At 42.4% G+C, this 14,589-nt stretch overlaps 1 protein-coding gene across 3 annotated transcripts; it reads right to left on the bottom strand.

Annotated features, from left to right (window-relative positions):
- Nucleotides 1–2,410: 2,410 nt before the first annotated feature.
- On the bottom strand, nucleotides 2,411–10,953 carry LOC144116078 (uncharacterized). Of its 3 annotated transcripts, XR_013311724.1 has the most exons (8): nucleotides 10,682–10,951; nucleotides 9,188–9,312; nucleotides 8,881–9,087; nucleotides 7,156–7,302; nucleotides 4,433–4,654; nucleotides 3,209–3,383; nucleotides 3,034–3,107; nucleotides 2,411–2,952 (listed from the first exon to the last, which is right to left on the bottom strand). XR_013311724.1 is itself a non-coding variant. In XM_077650734.1 (6 exons), exons 2-6 carry the CDS (start codon nucleotides 7,270–7,272, stop codon nucleotides 2,689–2,691), a joined length of 852 nt encoding a protein of 283 aa, XP_077506860.1. In that variant the 5' UTR covers nucleotides 7,273–7,302; nucleotides 8,881–9,019; the 3' UTR covers nucleotides 2,411–2,688. The 3 variants fall into 3 exon arrangements, 2 of the variants coding, with proteins under 2 accessions (XP_077506860.1, XP_077506861.1); XM_077650734.1 differs by lacking the exons at nucleotides 9,188–9,312; nucleotides 10,682–10,951 and having other exon boundaries at nucleotides 8,881–9,019; XM_077650735.1 differs by lacking the exons at nucleotides 2,411–2,952; nucleotides 3,034–3,107; nucleotides 3,209–3,383; nucleotides 4,433–4,654; nucleotides 7,156–7,302 and adding an exon at nucleotides 8,682–8,816 and having other exon boundaries at nucleotides 10,682–10,953.
- Nucleotides 10,954–14,589: the final 3,636 nt, after the last annotated feature.

Raw genomic sequence — 14,589 nt, 5'->3', positions numbered from 1 at the left:
ATTGGGCAGCAAGCAGCAACCACATATTCCAGGTGGTGGCCATAGACTGTAGCATGAAACAGAGTCATCCGGTCACTGTCACTATCAAGGTCAACAGGGTCTGCAAGGTTGGATGGAAAGGTAAATTTGGCTGTAGATATTAAGAGTGCATGTATCCTTCTCCAGCTTTCTTATAATTAACTTACAAAATGTGTGGCATGTGCTATAGTGTCTGCATGATAATGTAGATGGGGTGCGCCCCAAATTACAGCAACCAGTGCAGGTCACATGTGCATTTATATTTGATAGCAGACAGTACAAGACCGGGTAACATATGTACGATTAAAGCCAGGAATTACTGATTATCATCTATCTGAGCACAGGTTTACAGCTACAAAGAGAAACCGCATACTACACTTAAACATTTACATTCCAAACACTTGCACTTTGCCATGCACTTGTAGCAAAATTTGCCGCTGGTCTACTGAATTAGCTGTACATCTTTAAAGAAAGGTTAGCCAAATGTTTTGGTGCATAACTGTTAGCATAACATGAGACACAACAATTTCATGTGGAAACGGTTGGTCTTTTGGAATACCAGCCCAGTCAACCATGTGGTATCCTCTGGACATCCACTCGATATTGCCCTGAAGGTATCCGATATCAGTATGATGTCCATAAATGCTCAAATTATGTCCACTGGACATCGTCTGGACACATGTTTGGTTGCATAATGGAAATCCACAGAATTTCCTAGGGAGACCCAATACGATGACAAGAGGATATCCTGTCAACATCTTCACAAAATATTTTAAGTTTACTTTTGATGTCTTACTGACATCTCCTTTCAGTCTTCTGGATGTGCAGAATGACATTATTCTCATTGAAGAGGATATCCTGTCAACATCTTCAGAACATATTTTAAGTTTTCTTTTTGTCTTACTGACATCTCCTTTCAGTCCTCTGGATCCAGAATGTCAGTTATTCCCATTGAGCATTAGGTATGCATGAACCCTGAACACCCCATCGAATTTAGGCAGTTGCTTCATGCACATACAAAACACTTGGACTGATAAACTACCAAAAATTTTTGAAACTTTTTATTTAGCACTATTCAGTTTGCTCGGTCCATTTGCTTGGTTCATTTTGCTTCATGCGCCACTTCCAGTGACCTGTGAAAATAAGAAAACGCTTAAACTGATGACAAGCAAACCATGGAGCAGTTTTCAAGTAATCACTGATTCCAGGCCAGGAAAGCTAGCCGTAACTAAACATGACCAACAAGGAGCCCTACATTTGAATCTTTTGAACTATGTTACATTGAATCGATAACTGATGAGCACAGAGCAGAAGCGAGCATCAATTCACTAAGCATTTCATCAGCACCCAAAAGGCACAAACCATCCTCACTTTCACCAAAGGCATGTCATGACTCGCAACTACAAATTACTATGAAACCTCACCTGTGGCAAAGTTACCAGTAATACTGCCTAGTAGGTGGCCAACAGGTGTATGTTAAAGAATGAGGAACAAAAAAAAATTACATCACTGTCACTTTTAGAGTCACTACTGAGAACAGAATGTGTGCACGAATCAAAATTAGAATCACCGTCACTTTGCAACAAAGGTATTCCAGCATTTTTTGTGGTCAGATCCAGAAGCCTCTTGCATTTCGTGTGCACCGTCAATCACTGCAGAACTGGACGGAAGTCTTAGATCGGCGCTGGGTGTATCGGATTGCTGCTCTGAATGCCCAATAAAAGCAGATTCGCATGCATCACGATCACAAGCGTTTTCAAACAGAACTCTCGTTGCCGGCTCGCACGGCTCTGTTGCATTCCCGCTATCTTCAAACAGTGAAAATGATGTTTGAGCTATTCTTCTACCAGCAAGAACTGGCATGGCGAGAAATGCGTACAAACTCCAAAATCAGAAAACAAGCACTTGCCTCTGACACGTGTTGTCGCTGGCTTCTGGAAGCATGGACGAAATACAGGCAGGGCAAGGGTTAGCCGGGCGCAGTACAGGTGGTCCCGCATTTAAAGCACATGCCCCTACACTCTAAAAAAAAAGGTAGTTGCAGTTACTAACTTTTAGGGTTGTAACTGCTTGTCACATATGTTACTACCTAGGTAGTAACTGTAGGTAGTAACTGCAAGGTAGTGGTTGTTACTACCTCCAGAGAGGTAGTAACAGGAACTACCCTATGTAACAGTTACTACCCTTGGGGTAGCAAGTATAGCTACCTTTAATGTAGTAACCGCAACTACCTAGAGTGGCATTTACTACCTCTGGAGGTAGTAACAGGTACTACCTTAAGTAACAGGTACTACCCTTGGGGTAGTAAGTAGAGCTACCTTTAATGTAGTAACGGCAACTACCCATAGTGGCATTTACTACCTCTGGAGGTAGTAAGTAGAGCTACCTTTAATGTAGTAACGGCAACTACCTATAGTGGCATTTACTACCTCTGGAGGTAGTATCGGGAACTAATTTTAGGAATACCTACTATACCCTGGATAGTAGTGATCGCAACCACCTTTTGCAAGCAGCTCTGCTTTGTTGTTGATGAGGCAACCACCAGCCTGAATGTTGGCTAACAAAAGTTACAAGCAATATGAAGCAGTGGGCTTATATGGCTGCTCCAAAAAGAACCAGACAAACAAATTGTCTTGAAACGATGCAATGTTTATTTCTTGCTGGAATGGCTTAATTGGCTTTTTCCAGCAAAGCAATCGCCCGCAGCGTGACTGGCTTCAGGGGCTTTGATTTTAGGCCACAGAAATGCTCTAAAACAGCAAAGGTGTTCTTGTTTTTTTTGGAGTATTCGATGTTCATGACCCAATATATTTCCATGACTGTGGCGAATCCACTTATCACATCTATTGCTTCCACTTTCATGTTTTCGAATGTTGCACACACATTTGTTGCAGTATGCGGCTTGTCATTCATGACAATGCAAGGGTAGCTGTCCTGTAATCAAATGGAATTTATAGAATACAAGGCACTTTCAAGCAAGCCAAAAACCAAACAGGAAATCAAGTAAAATCTTACCGGTCCTCTTAGGTAGAATGCCTCCTCTTTCACTAAGTGTGGTAGGAGTTGAAGTACGCCAACAGCAAAGCAATCTGTGCGCAAGGAAAAGGAAATTCGTAGAAGCGGACAATTACAGAAACAAGAAAATAAAATGCGTGAAATTAGAATGAATAAACAATTTCTCAAAACGTACATTTCTTTGCGTCACCTTCACTGTCAGCAATTGCCTTTTGTACCTCGCTGAAAATTTTTTGTGCTGTGCGTGATGTTTTAAGGATGCTGAACAATCTTTGTCCATGACCATTTATGAAGCCAAGTAACTTTCGTTCGAAGTCAACCTTGCAGATTTCGATGAACTCCTGGTGAATCTGAAAATTATGAATGAAAACATAGCCACAAGTTAACAGTACAGTCTCAACGGATTGACAATTCAAAGCAAGCAGAGAGAGAACCTAATCAAATAAAACCCCGGTGCTACAAAATTCAACACTGGGATATTTAGTCACTGTAATATTACATCACCATCACAACACTAACACAGTGTTATAATCATCAAACTATGCCCACTGCAGAATAAAGGAGTCTCCCACTGACTGTGTGACCATTATCCTTTGCCAACAGTGGACACCCCATAACCAAACACAGTAACACCTCGTTAATTTAGATTTCACGAGATTGGAGGAAATGCCCATCATAATTATGTATGGCAGGGAGAATCAATGAAAATTGTAACGCAGTGTCTCCATCAACATGCTTTTATGTAATGAAAAACTCTATAAACACCGATTGCTTTGTGTGACAAATTTCAGTGAAATAACCATGCAGTGCCTGTGATTTTTTGCTTCTGCCCCCAGTGTGTACGATACGTGCTCTTTAAGTGTGTGAAAACAGGCGTGGGGGAAGTGTCGTAGCAAGATGACCATTAAAGTTCATATGACAGTGCATTTTCACTGCTCCACCATTCAGCAGAACTGCTAAATATGGTGACTGGTTTATGAGAGATTAATGTCCAGAAGCAACTCGGGTATAAGGGGCGCGCCATAGTGGAAGGCTCTGGATAATTTCAACCAACTGGGATTCGTTAACATGCACAGACAACACGCAGTACACATGCGTCTTGTTTCGCCTCCCCTGATATGCAAGACACCTGTGTACAGTGCACTGTACACTCCCCCTCCCTGCTCATTTTGTTTTGTTTTCAAAAATGCAACCTTCTACAATTTATCTCCACATCCTGGTTAGTGCAAGCACTGCTTATGTTTCAACTGAATCTAATACTTTCTCAATTTATTTAGCCTCTTACAGCAGCTGGTTGTATTTTTCATGTCTCTGAAACCTGAAGGATGGAATGAGTATTACTGCTTGTTGAAAACCTTTTCAGTAAACCAGCCTGATGCTCAACTTTTTTTAAGCTTACCATTTCCCGAAGTGTCAGGGCTGGATACTTCTCCAGCAATTCCTCCGTTGATGGACTGTTTATTTTTATCCATTTTCTCCTTGAGGGGAGAGTTGTCTGCATGGAAACTTTCAATTTTTGTATATCTGGATTGCACCGCTTCATTTCCTTTGCCATGAAGTCTACATGAGCAGCTACGACTCCATCAACTTCTTCTACTGTAGTTTCCAAGGTGTCTCTTGGCTTGCAACGAAAATATTGAAAACATTAATACGGTTGAGCACAATATCACGAGTAAGGCCTAGCATAATTTAGGTAACACAGACCTGCTCTTCTAAAATCCTGATAATGATCTATGACCTCGGCAAAACTTGACAACTGGATATCAGTCTGTCTTGTCAGCACTCTGCAGCTTTTGTATTGAGCTTTATGAAGTGCTCTTTCTTTAGTCAAAGCCTAATTCCCTAGAGTACCTCCAATGCATGCCTTTGTAGCTATTGTAATTAACTGCCTAGTCCACAGTTTCCAACCTTGATAGCTTTGGGGAACCACCCAGAGTTTTTGAAAGGTGCTGCAAGACCTTGTGTTTTTGTTTCTGTCTTGTTTTGCTTGATGTGTGCAAAGTACAGAACCATGCATATGCAGGTCCCTTCAAGAAATCCAGAAATAGATCGATGACTGTTGAATATCAGCAGTTACATTGCTGCAGTATGATTTGTGCCAAAAAAGTGATTACCTACAGATCACTGAGCAACCACTGTGCTCGATGGAACTAATTTTGAGAAACTATTTGCTACATTTCAATGGTGCAAAGGAACACACACAGGAAGACAATGGAACAGGAAGAGCGTCCCCTTGTTTTCCTGTCTTTGTTCCTTTGTGCCATTTAAATATAGTATGAACAAGCTAGCCCAACAGCAAGTACTTCTTAAATAGACTCCAGTGCAAAGGCTGATGGGGCCCTTATATAAATGAAGGGTCCTCCTTCAAAGAACGCTAACGGGGAATACTAAGTTAAGCTATACAGATAAGCTAGCGTTACCTTATAGAAAGTGTTATTTTTACCACACACAAAAATATTTTATAACCCACAATATTGTGCAAAAGCAAAGCACCCTTGGTGCCACTACTAAGAAAGACCAGCTGCCATGGGTGATGTCAGTAGAAGCTTTCTTAAGGAATGCTATATCGCTCTCTTGAAGTGCGATCACCATCAGAATAAGAGGAAAGCAGCATGGCGGGCATAGGCAAGAATATGAAGAGTCCTGTACTTGGCTAGATGTGAGGCATTTAATAAATCTTTTCTTCCAACTGCAATAGAAAATTGGAACCTGCTACCCGACTACATTGTTAACGAGCGCGACGCTACTAAATTTCGACAGGCATTAATTAATCACTGTACTGAATAAAAGACACATCTCAAACTTCACCCAGTTAACTTATTATTTTTCTTGTTGTTGTTGTAGTTGTTACTGCCTAATTCAGCCTTGTGCCCTTCATTATTGACCAACGTTGTATTGTGATGTATCGTTTTTCATTTTATTGTATTGCATTATGTTTTGTTGTATTAACGTATTATTCTTAGTTGCATTTGCTTTGTCCCCCCCCCTTATGTAATGCCTCAACAGAGGCCTTTAAGGGTATAATAAATGATGATAAAAAAATGAATGATGAATGATGAACACGAGCACTGAATTGTTCACCTTGCATTCTGTGCACTCAGGCTGCTTGTAAGTGTTGCAAGCTCGCAACAGCATTCACGCTCTGTTCGATTTGCTGGGTGCTAGGTGGCCAGTGAAGCGGTTTCCCACTTAAGGTAGCGCATTATATACCGCTGCAACGTGGTGAATCTTGACAAAAATTCAATATGTGCATGCCCAAAACTGATCAAAAATGCAATTAACTATGATGGAAGAATGCATTTTTTTTATCTGATGTTCCAGCATACCTCTAATCCACAAAGCTCATTTAAAAACTGAATGGTTCTGTTAACTCTATTTCATGTACATTTTTGCTAAAACAGACTCAGCACAGCCAATGGGACAGTTGCACTGCTAATGAATCCCTCCTATACAGGCTATGTAAGGAAGGTGGCATACCAGGCCCCACAAACCGGTGGCAAAATATAAGTGGAACAGGCGAAACACCTACTAGCACGTCAAGTGACCACCTAGGTACACATTGCCAGCATTGTGGTGGTGTTTCAAGCCTAGCAAAGGTACTCCATGACATGGTTCACATGGCCACGAGTGTATAACCTCAGTAGTTGTAATAACAGTCATCGTTTGGCTCTTATTTTTTGCTATCTTCTGTGCAAGGTTTCAAATTAAGCATGAAACACCAACTTGCATCAAATGCAGCTACTTTACAGCTTTGACGTTATTGTACTTTAAGTCTAAGTCAGGTCTGCTCGTTATATTTTCTTTACTCATTTCATTTAGAGATGCATGCCCAACTAGTGGTCTGCACTGGTTTGAAGCCCTCCAATTACTTTCATGGCTATGTTTTTTTGTTTCGTTAGTAAAATAAGATGGTAGAAATTTTTTCTTGTTATAAAAGATCTTTGCGGGGGCCAATCTTGTTACTTCATTACAAAGCCCAATTATTATAATTTTCTTGCCCACTTGTGTGCAATGATCAAAGTAAATTTTAACATGCAACTCCCCTTCGCAAACTCAGCGCAACAGAATACTTTACTTTTCAGAGTGTTTTAAATACTAATGTTTAGCTGTAGTTTCACTTACCACGCGGCATTGCTTCTTCAGACCACTTTTGTCTTGGAAGTTCCCCTTCCTTCCAAACTTCTTCCTCGCCTCTTCAACATTAGGATCATTGTCCACGGATTTTCGGATATTGCCCATTTTGTACTTAAATGCAACCCTCCATGAATCCTGTAAAACAATGCCACTGCATTATAAATTCAAACTGACCGAAATGGCCACCTAGCAGCCATCAGTCACAAATACAGATTTGCCTTGGAGAAAGGGATGCAAGAGGGCATAGGTTCCACATATGCCTGTGCAGTGGCCACTTGTGCTTACTGTAGGAAAAGTTAAAAGCAGCACTGCCTTGTTCTAGCCAAAGCAGATATGCATGAGCAATCCGAACGCACCTGCTGCCCAGTGCATTATTAGCACTGTACTTAATGCCTGACTCAAGGATGTTTGTGAACAATACGCAGTGCTCTTGATTGATGCTTGTGCATGAGGGGCCCTCAAGCACGCCTGTACGGGCACAAGAAAGTTTACTTCCGCACTTTTAAGAGGCTCTGAAAGGGGCTCTAATAAAGTTGAGATATGCCTGGAATGTTAAAGCACCCCACACCACGAATAATGTACAGCAAGAATTTTTTTAATGCATCTCACGAAAGCTGAGTTACCTGTAGTCAAAATTTTAATTTCAGCATCTTCGCGCTTTTCCCTCTCCTCTCAGCCCTTTTTGCACGCTGGAAGGTAGGCGCTCCTCCGATTCCTTAACCAGAGCAACGCGGCTTATTGGCCGTGGCCATAGCTGCCCAACGTCTGAAAGAATCTAACCAATAACCATCTCTCAACTGCTATACGCAGGTGCAAGTGACAGAGTACGGTGCGGGCATGGAAAATTCGCTGGAAAGGGCTTACCAGCTTTCGTGCGTGATTGTGGATTCTCTGCTGCATGTAGAAGTGAATTATTTTGGTCAGGTTTTATTGCTAATAAAAACACAATGCAGTGGTTGGGTGAGTTTGTGTGCTGTCCTCGGGAGGTGTTTCAGAGCCCCTTTAACTATGGTAGTGAATTTCCCATCAATGGCCAAGAAAATTTTGTTCATGAATAAGTGCAGCAACCTGACACCTCACAATACACTTACACAGAACACTCTGGTATGCCAATTTGTCCATGAGCATGCACAGCAGTGACGTTGCACACGAGAACAAAACCATCCAAGATAAGGTTACCTCAAGAAAATGAGCCACCTGACAAGAAAGAAAGCAGCAAGGGAAATATATCTTGCTAGATAATCCATGAAATGCACGAAAAATATGTAGCAAAAGCAGAAAAAACAAATGCTGACATGACGAAGAAATGAACACAAACCTGTGCATTGCATGCATTGTGCTCCGCCGGTCATTTTATCGCAAATGAATTTTTCTCTCTGCTTTTCAGAAAAAAAATTGTAATCTACGAACCACAAAGCATTTACTAATTTTTTTTTGTTTGAGAAGATGGTTCACTTTATAAATTTATAGTAGGCATCATTTTCCAAAGTGTTTTTGTGTGCCAATATTACCAATTCCTCATTTAGAGTGACTAGCAAGCAAGCATGGCGATTCATGTATTTACATAACCTGACCCAATCGTATCCCTGAGGACAGGATACTTCAGAACAAGAGCCTTGGCCGCAGGCTCGTAGAATTTTCCAGGGTACCTGTGAGCACATTGCAGGCGTAGCATCAGAAATCGCGCACGCAACAATACTAGGCAATACTTACCAGTCAATTGTCAGCAAATGTGCCGTGATCCAAGACACTATACGGTTTTTCGTACGACTCGACACTTCTCCTAATGTTGTACCCTCAATGTCTGCCTTGATATCCAGTGGAATAGGAGGCAGTTCATACAGCGGTTGCTGAACAGTGAACAGGCGCTTGTCTGGCTCACTACAACTGGGAGCCAACACCAATGGTCCATCATCAGTACTAAAAAAAAAAAAGACAGGGGACAAAATTTGGTGCAACATAAGTGCATTACTACAATGTACCACGTAATAGTTCTAGCATTTAAAACTGGCCTACTTACCCAGTTTCGAGTGGCAAGTTTTGTTCATCACTGCTGCTACTGCCAACGAGGTTTATTTTATCTCCATCAGAAAATGTGTGCCCCTCTGGAACATCGACATATGTGTCGAAACGTGAGTTGTAGACCTACAACAAAAATTACCTTGTGAATCAGAAGCCACAAACACATGAAAGTGAAGACAACTAATTACACAAATTATTTCACTGCGGGCACGCTGAAACCTTTTAGTTTACCATCTGTTTGGAAGACTGTCCTGGGCATAAAATGAATTAACTTTTGTAACACAGGCAAAAACCATGTTAACAGAACCTTTCCAGAAGTAACACTAACGAGTGAAAGGCTGCAGATGCCCAAATTCTGAAGGTTGAACAATGCCTGACCCCAGATGAGCATCATATATACTGCAGTTAACAGCATGACAGACATCGTTGTTGCAGGCTCATCTTTTGCTCACAACTAAGATACATGCTCTAATAATTGGGTAATTCTAGGCAAAACGTCTCAGATGCTGTGCTCTACAATATCTGATTTGTTCAAAAGAATTCATGGAAACTAATCCGAATGTGCATAATAGAAGACGAAATTATTTTTGCCAAAAAAATTTATTTGTAGGTGAGCGCAGAAAGATAAGAAACCAGACACTGCTCAATAGTTAACAAACAGTCCAAATTTTTAGTAGTCACTCCAGAAATTTTTAAGCGACATTTGCAGATTCCGGCTTTTTATCAGATTCGGAGCATTTATGCCATACAAAACTGTATGTTCCGAATCTTATTGAAAGCCAGAATTTGTGCAAATGTCATTTAAAAACTACTGTAGTGGTTTCTAAAAAACTGGATTTTTAATAATTATTGAGCAGGGCCTGGCTTCTCACCTTTTCGAATGTTGAAACTGCGCTCAATAAATTTTTTTGACAAAAATAATGTAAGCTTTGCTTGCGCACACTGGAATTAGTTTCTATGGATTTTTCCCAACAAATAGGAGATGGTCGAGCGCAACATCTGGGACGTTTGGCGTGGAATGACCCAAATACATTTGGCGCCTGTGTCTCAAGGTTAGAAAGCAAATTTTCGACACAGCCTAAAGCCTGTTTCACATGCGAGCGAAAATGTTAGCCAATCCTGCCGCCGCGGCGGAAAAATCTGTTGCGAGTCGTCGAGGCGAAGAGCGGCGAGGTTCCAACAAGTTGTAAATTTTCGCTGCGACGCGCCGCTCAGTCGCCTGCATGTGAACCAGCCACGATATTATGTTGCCCTTGCGCGCATAACCAACTACGGCCGCGACCGCGTGCGCGCGAGGAAGAGCCCCGAAAGCACCGAGCGATTAAAATAGCAGCAACATTTGATGGGAATAACGCGCTACACAAGAAAAAAGACAACTGAAACGTGTCCGCTTCTGTGTGTAGCGCGTTATCCCAATCAAATGTACAACCAACTAGCCCACATTGCTGCCTTGTTAGCAGCAATATATCGTATGAAAATAAAATGCACGCACCTCTATTCGGTCGCACTGCAACGAAGCCCATGAATCTGCTAGCATGGCAGCATTGATTACATCTGACTTCTTGCGGTCTCCACCGACGAAGAGAATCTGTTTTCTGCCTTCCCAGGTCACAAGGCATTCAATGGGCGCCGATGACATTGCGTATCGCAGGATAAAGGACAGTAGGCAGTTCGAAATGACGGCTCAGGTAAACAGTGGTACTCAACAGCAAAAACGAGTCAAAGCACACGGCGAAGCCTTTTTACCATCGCACGCAGGCTGCGGGCGCGCTCTTATTCTCGACACCAGCCGCGATCTGTCGGCGCGCGCGGCGCGGTGGACGGCGGGTCGCGCCGGCGCCGCGCACTCCGACCCCATGTAATTCTTAATCTTGTGTGAAAACAAGGACGCCTCTTGCAAGCTCTCGCGAGACGAGCGTTTGCGAGTGGTCCGAGACTCAAATGGCTGGCCTCTTAGTGTGACGGCGACGTAGGCCATCCGCAAGTACATGCTTCAAGATGATTCATACGTGTCCGCGTTGTCCCTTTTCATCAAAGAGGTTTTGCAAAGTGGTATGGCACATCAGGGACCACCGCTACGATAACAATTTTTCTGTGATGTGCGGTGTGGAAGGCTGCGCGAATACGTACCGGCAGTTTGAGTCTTACCGGAGGCACCTCTATCGTCAGCACCGAAGTTATATGGACCTCGACACATCTGGCGATGCCGCTGTCACTCAACAAAACAGTCCTGTTGTGCTGCGGTCGGATGCTTCGGCAAGTGAGTTGCGGCCGGACGCTTCGGCGAGTGTTGACATGGCGGAAGGCGATGTTTTGAGTGAAAGTGAACTGCTGAGCTCTAGCCTTCTCATGGACGATACCGATGGCGAACAAGAGGTCGTTTCCAGTAGTGCTTTTCCAGTTGGTAGTGCAGCTCTCGACTTCAAGGCGCAAATGAAGAAGCACCTGTGCTTACTTTTCTTCCGCATGACAGAAGTGCACAAGTTGCCACACTCCACAATGGAAAGCATCATTGGTCATATCAAAGTGGGTTTCCGCGATATGTTTCACCTGTTTGCTGCTAAGATTCAGGAAGACATCCATCCTCTGCAGTTCGGAAAGGACATGCACTCGTTGCTTACCTGTGACTTCCTAGACGAGATTTTTGAACATGTGCTGAGCAAGCACAAGCGAGAGCAGTTCGCCAAAGAATGCCTTCCGTATACAAAACCTGAAGAGCATGTCTTGACTGCTGGAGACACGTTCCAGTATGTACCTGTCACTGGTGTTTTGCGTAACCTTATGCTTTCCGAATCCTTTCGCAGTCATTTAAATCCAGACTCATTAACTGCACAATCATCTAAAATATTGCGCAGCTTTTGTGATGGCCTGATGTACAAGAAAAAGTTGTCGGCCCTCATACAAGATGGATCTCAGTTCACACTGTTCCTTGTTTTTTATTCAGATGAGGTTGAGGTTGTGAACCCGATAGGGCCAAAGCGCGGTGTGCACAAGATGCTTATTGTGTACTTCAGTGTGTTGAATATTCATGCGCGATACAGGTCCCAGCTTAGTGCTATATATGTAGCAATTATTGCACAGTACAAACTAGTTGGTAAGCATGGAATTGATGCGATTTTGGGCCCACTTCTCACTGAGTTGTCAGCTTTAAGCACATCTGGTTTTACTGTGCAGCTGTCTACTACCACTGTGAGAGTCAGAGCTTTCCTTGTGGCCTTCTGTGGCGATAACCTGTCCATGAACAGGTTAGGTGGTTTTACTTGTTGTTTCAACAGAGGGCACCCATGCCGTTTTTGCACCATGGCATTCTCGGAGATGGATACAGTTTTCCACGAAAAAGATGTACAGATACGAGATGCCAGTTTGCACAAAAGGCATGTTGAACTTGCGGCTGTAAATCAACCACTAAGTACGGCACTTCATGGGGTGAAAAGTATGTCAACATTGTCAGGTATCAGTTACTTTGATGTGACACAGCAACTGCCGCCTGACATCATGCATGATTTGCTTGAAGGATCCATGACTCATGTTCTAAGACAGGTCTTGCAAGGCCTCATCAGTTCTAACGTAATTAGCTACTCAGAACTTGATAGAGTTACTTTGTTTGAGTTTGGGCCACAAGACAGGAAAAACAAACCTAAAGCACTCGAAAAATGCTTTGTGAAGGGGGAAGCGGCTTATAAGGGCACTGCGTCACAGAAGTGGTGCTTGTTCCGTTTCTTTTCACTTATATTTGGGGACATTGTTCCGGACTCCAATGAGCACTGGGAAGTGTACCTTCAGCTAAAGAGGGTCGTTGACATAATATTTGCCGACGAAATACCACATGACCACCTTGCATTCCTTCAAGATGAAATTCGGTTTTTCTTGACTAATTTTGTGGCACTTTATCCTGGAAAAATGACCCCAAAGCTTCATTTCTTGTTGCATTACCCAAGACTGATCAACCAGCTAGGCCCACTGAAGCAATACTGGTGCATGCGTTACGAAGCAAAACATCAGTATGTGAAAATGATAGCGTCTCGCAACAGAAATTTCAGAAATATTTCGAAGTCAATTGCAGAACGGCACCAATTGCTTCAGAGCTTCCAGCTGTTTGGAGATGAATTAGACGCGGGCATTCAGACAACAAAGGCCAAGCCTCTCAGAGAGGAGGACTTAGCCCCATGCACTCATGAAGTCTTCTGTGAAGGTGTTCCTGTCTGGGGAGTTTCTTCTGCTATTGTTGGAAAGTGTAAATACAAAGTGTTAGATGTAGTGGTCTTGGAGAATGCCCTGCTGCCCGTTTTTGGACAGATTGTGGGTCTGTATGTGTACTGTGGATCTCTCTTCATTTATGCGAATGTTCTTAGGACTGTGTCATTTCAGCGACACCGCTGGTCTTATGCTGTTTCCAAGACGGCACAAGAGAGAGTTGTACAGCCTGCAGAACTGCAGTCATCCCAAGTTCTAGACATGTATTTTGGAAGTGAGCTAGTACTGAGGCCAGAAATAATGATCACAGATTGAACTTGCAGCATCATTTGCAGGCTGGCTGTATTTTTTGGTTGGAAATGTGTAGTCTTTCTGACTTCTGAAATAAAGATTAATGTTGCCTGCATATTGCATTTTCTTAACCACATTTTTTTTATTCAAGCATACTGCGGTAGCCTCTGAAGAGGCTGTGGCAGGCATTGGGACACAATGCACAGCAGTCAAAACGACCACTCACAGATTATTCGGAGCCCTCCACTACGGGACCTGTCATAGCCCGAGTCGCTTTGGGATGTTAAAGTCTGTAAACCATAATAACCACAAGATGGATTTACAAAAAATTACAATAGTATGTGCAAAAAAATACCACATAAGGAAAAAAATTGTGCACAGATGCATCTTCAGTAACGCCAGAAGCACAAGATGAGTAGAAGTCAGGCGCAATAGCTTGAAGTCGGTGAAAAAGTGCAATAAATATAATAACAAGCACATTTCTTTAACATGCGGTGTACACAAATAAATTCCATTCAGGTTATTCAAGAAGCAATATCAGTGCCAATGCAAAATACAGTCCTAAAGAAAAACTACCAAGTCATACAAATATTCTCTAAGAGCATGGCATTTTACAAAATCATCACGCAGCGCATTCACCTCTCATAGGTTAGGGAAAGAAAGGGAACCTAAATGTGTTTTTCTTAAACTGATATTCTCTTAAGTGTCTAGTGGATTTCATTTTTGTGGGTGCATTTTAAAAGGGAATAGATACTTACTGGTGTCAATTGGAAAACTACAACTCAGCAAAAGGAAAAGAAACTTAGTGTGATAGAATTGTGCTCTTTTGCTCATTATTGGGAGACCGACTTTATTAAGAGCTCTTTCAGTAAGTCATTGCGACTGTCCTTATTGTAAATAAATGTCAACACCTTT

The sequence above is a fragment of the Amblyomma americanum genome, chromosome 1 (genome assembly GCF_052857255.1).
Source record: "Amblyomma americanum isolate KBUSLIRL-KWMA chromosome 1, ASM5285725v1, whole genome shotgun sequence".
Classification (NCBI taxonomy): Eukaryota; Metazoa; Arthropoda; class Arachnida; order Ixodida; family Ixodidae; genus Amblyomma; species Amblyomma americanum.
This window is presented reverse-complemented; position numbering and strand designations above follow the sequence as displayed.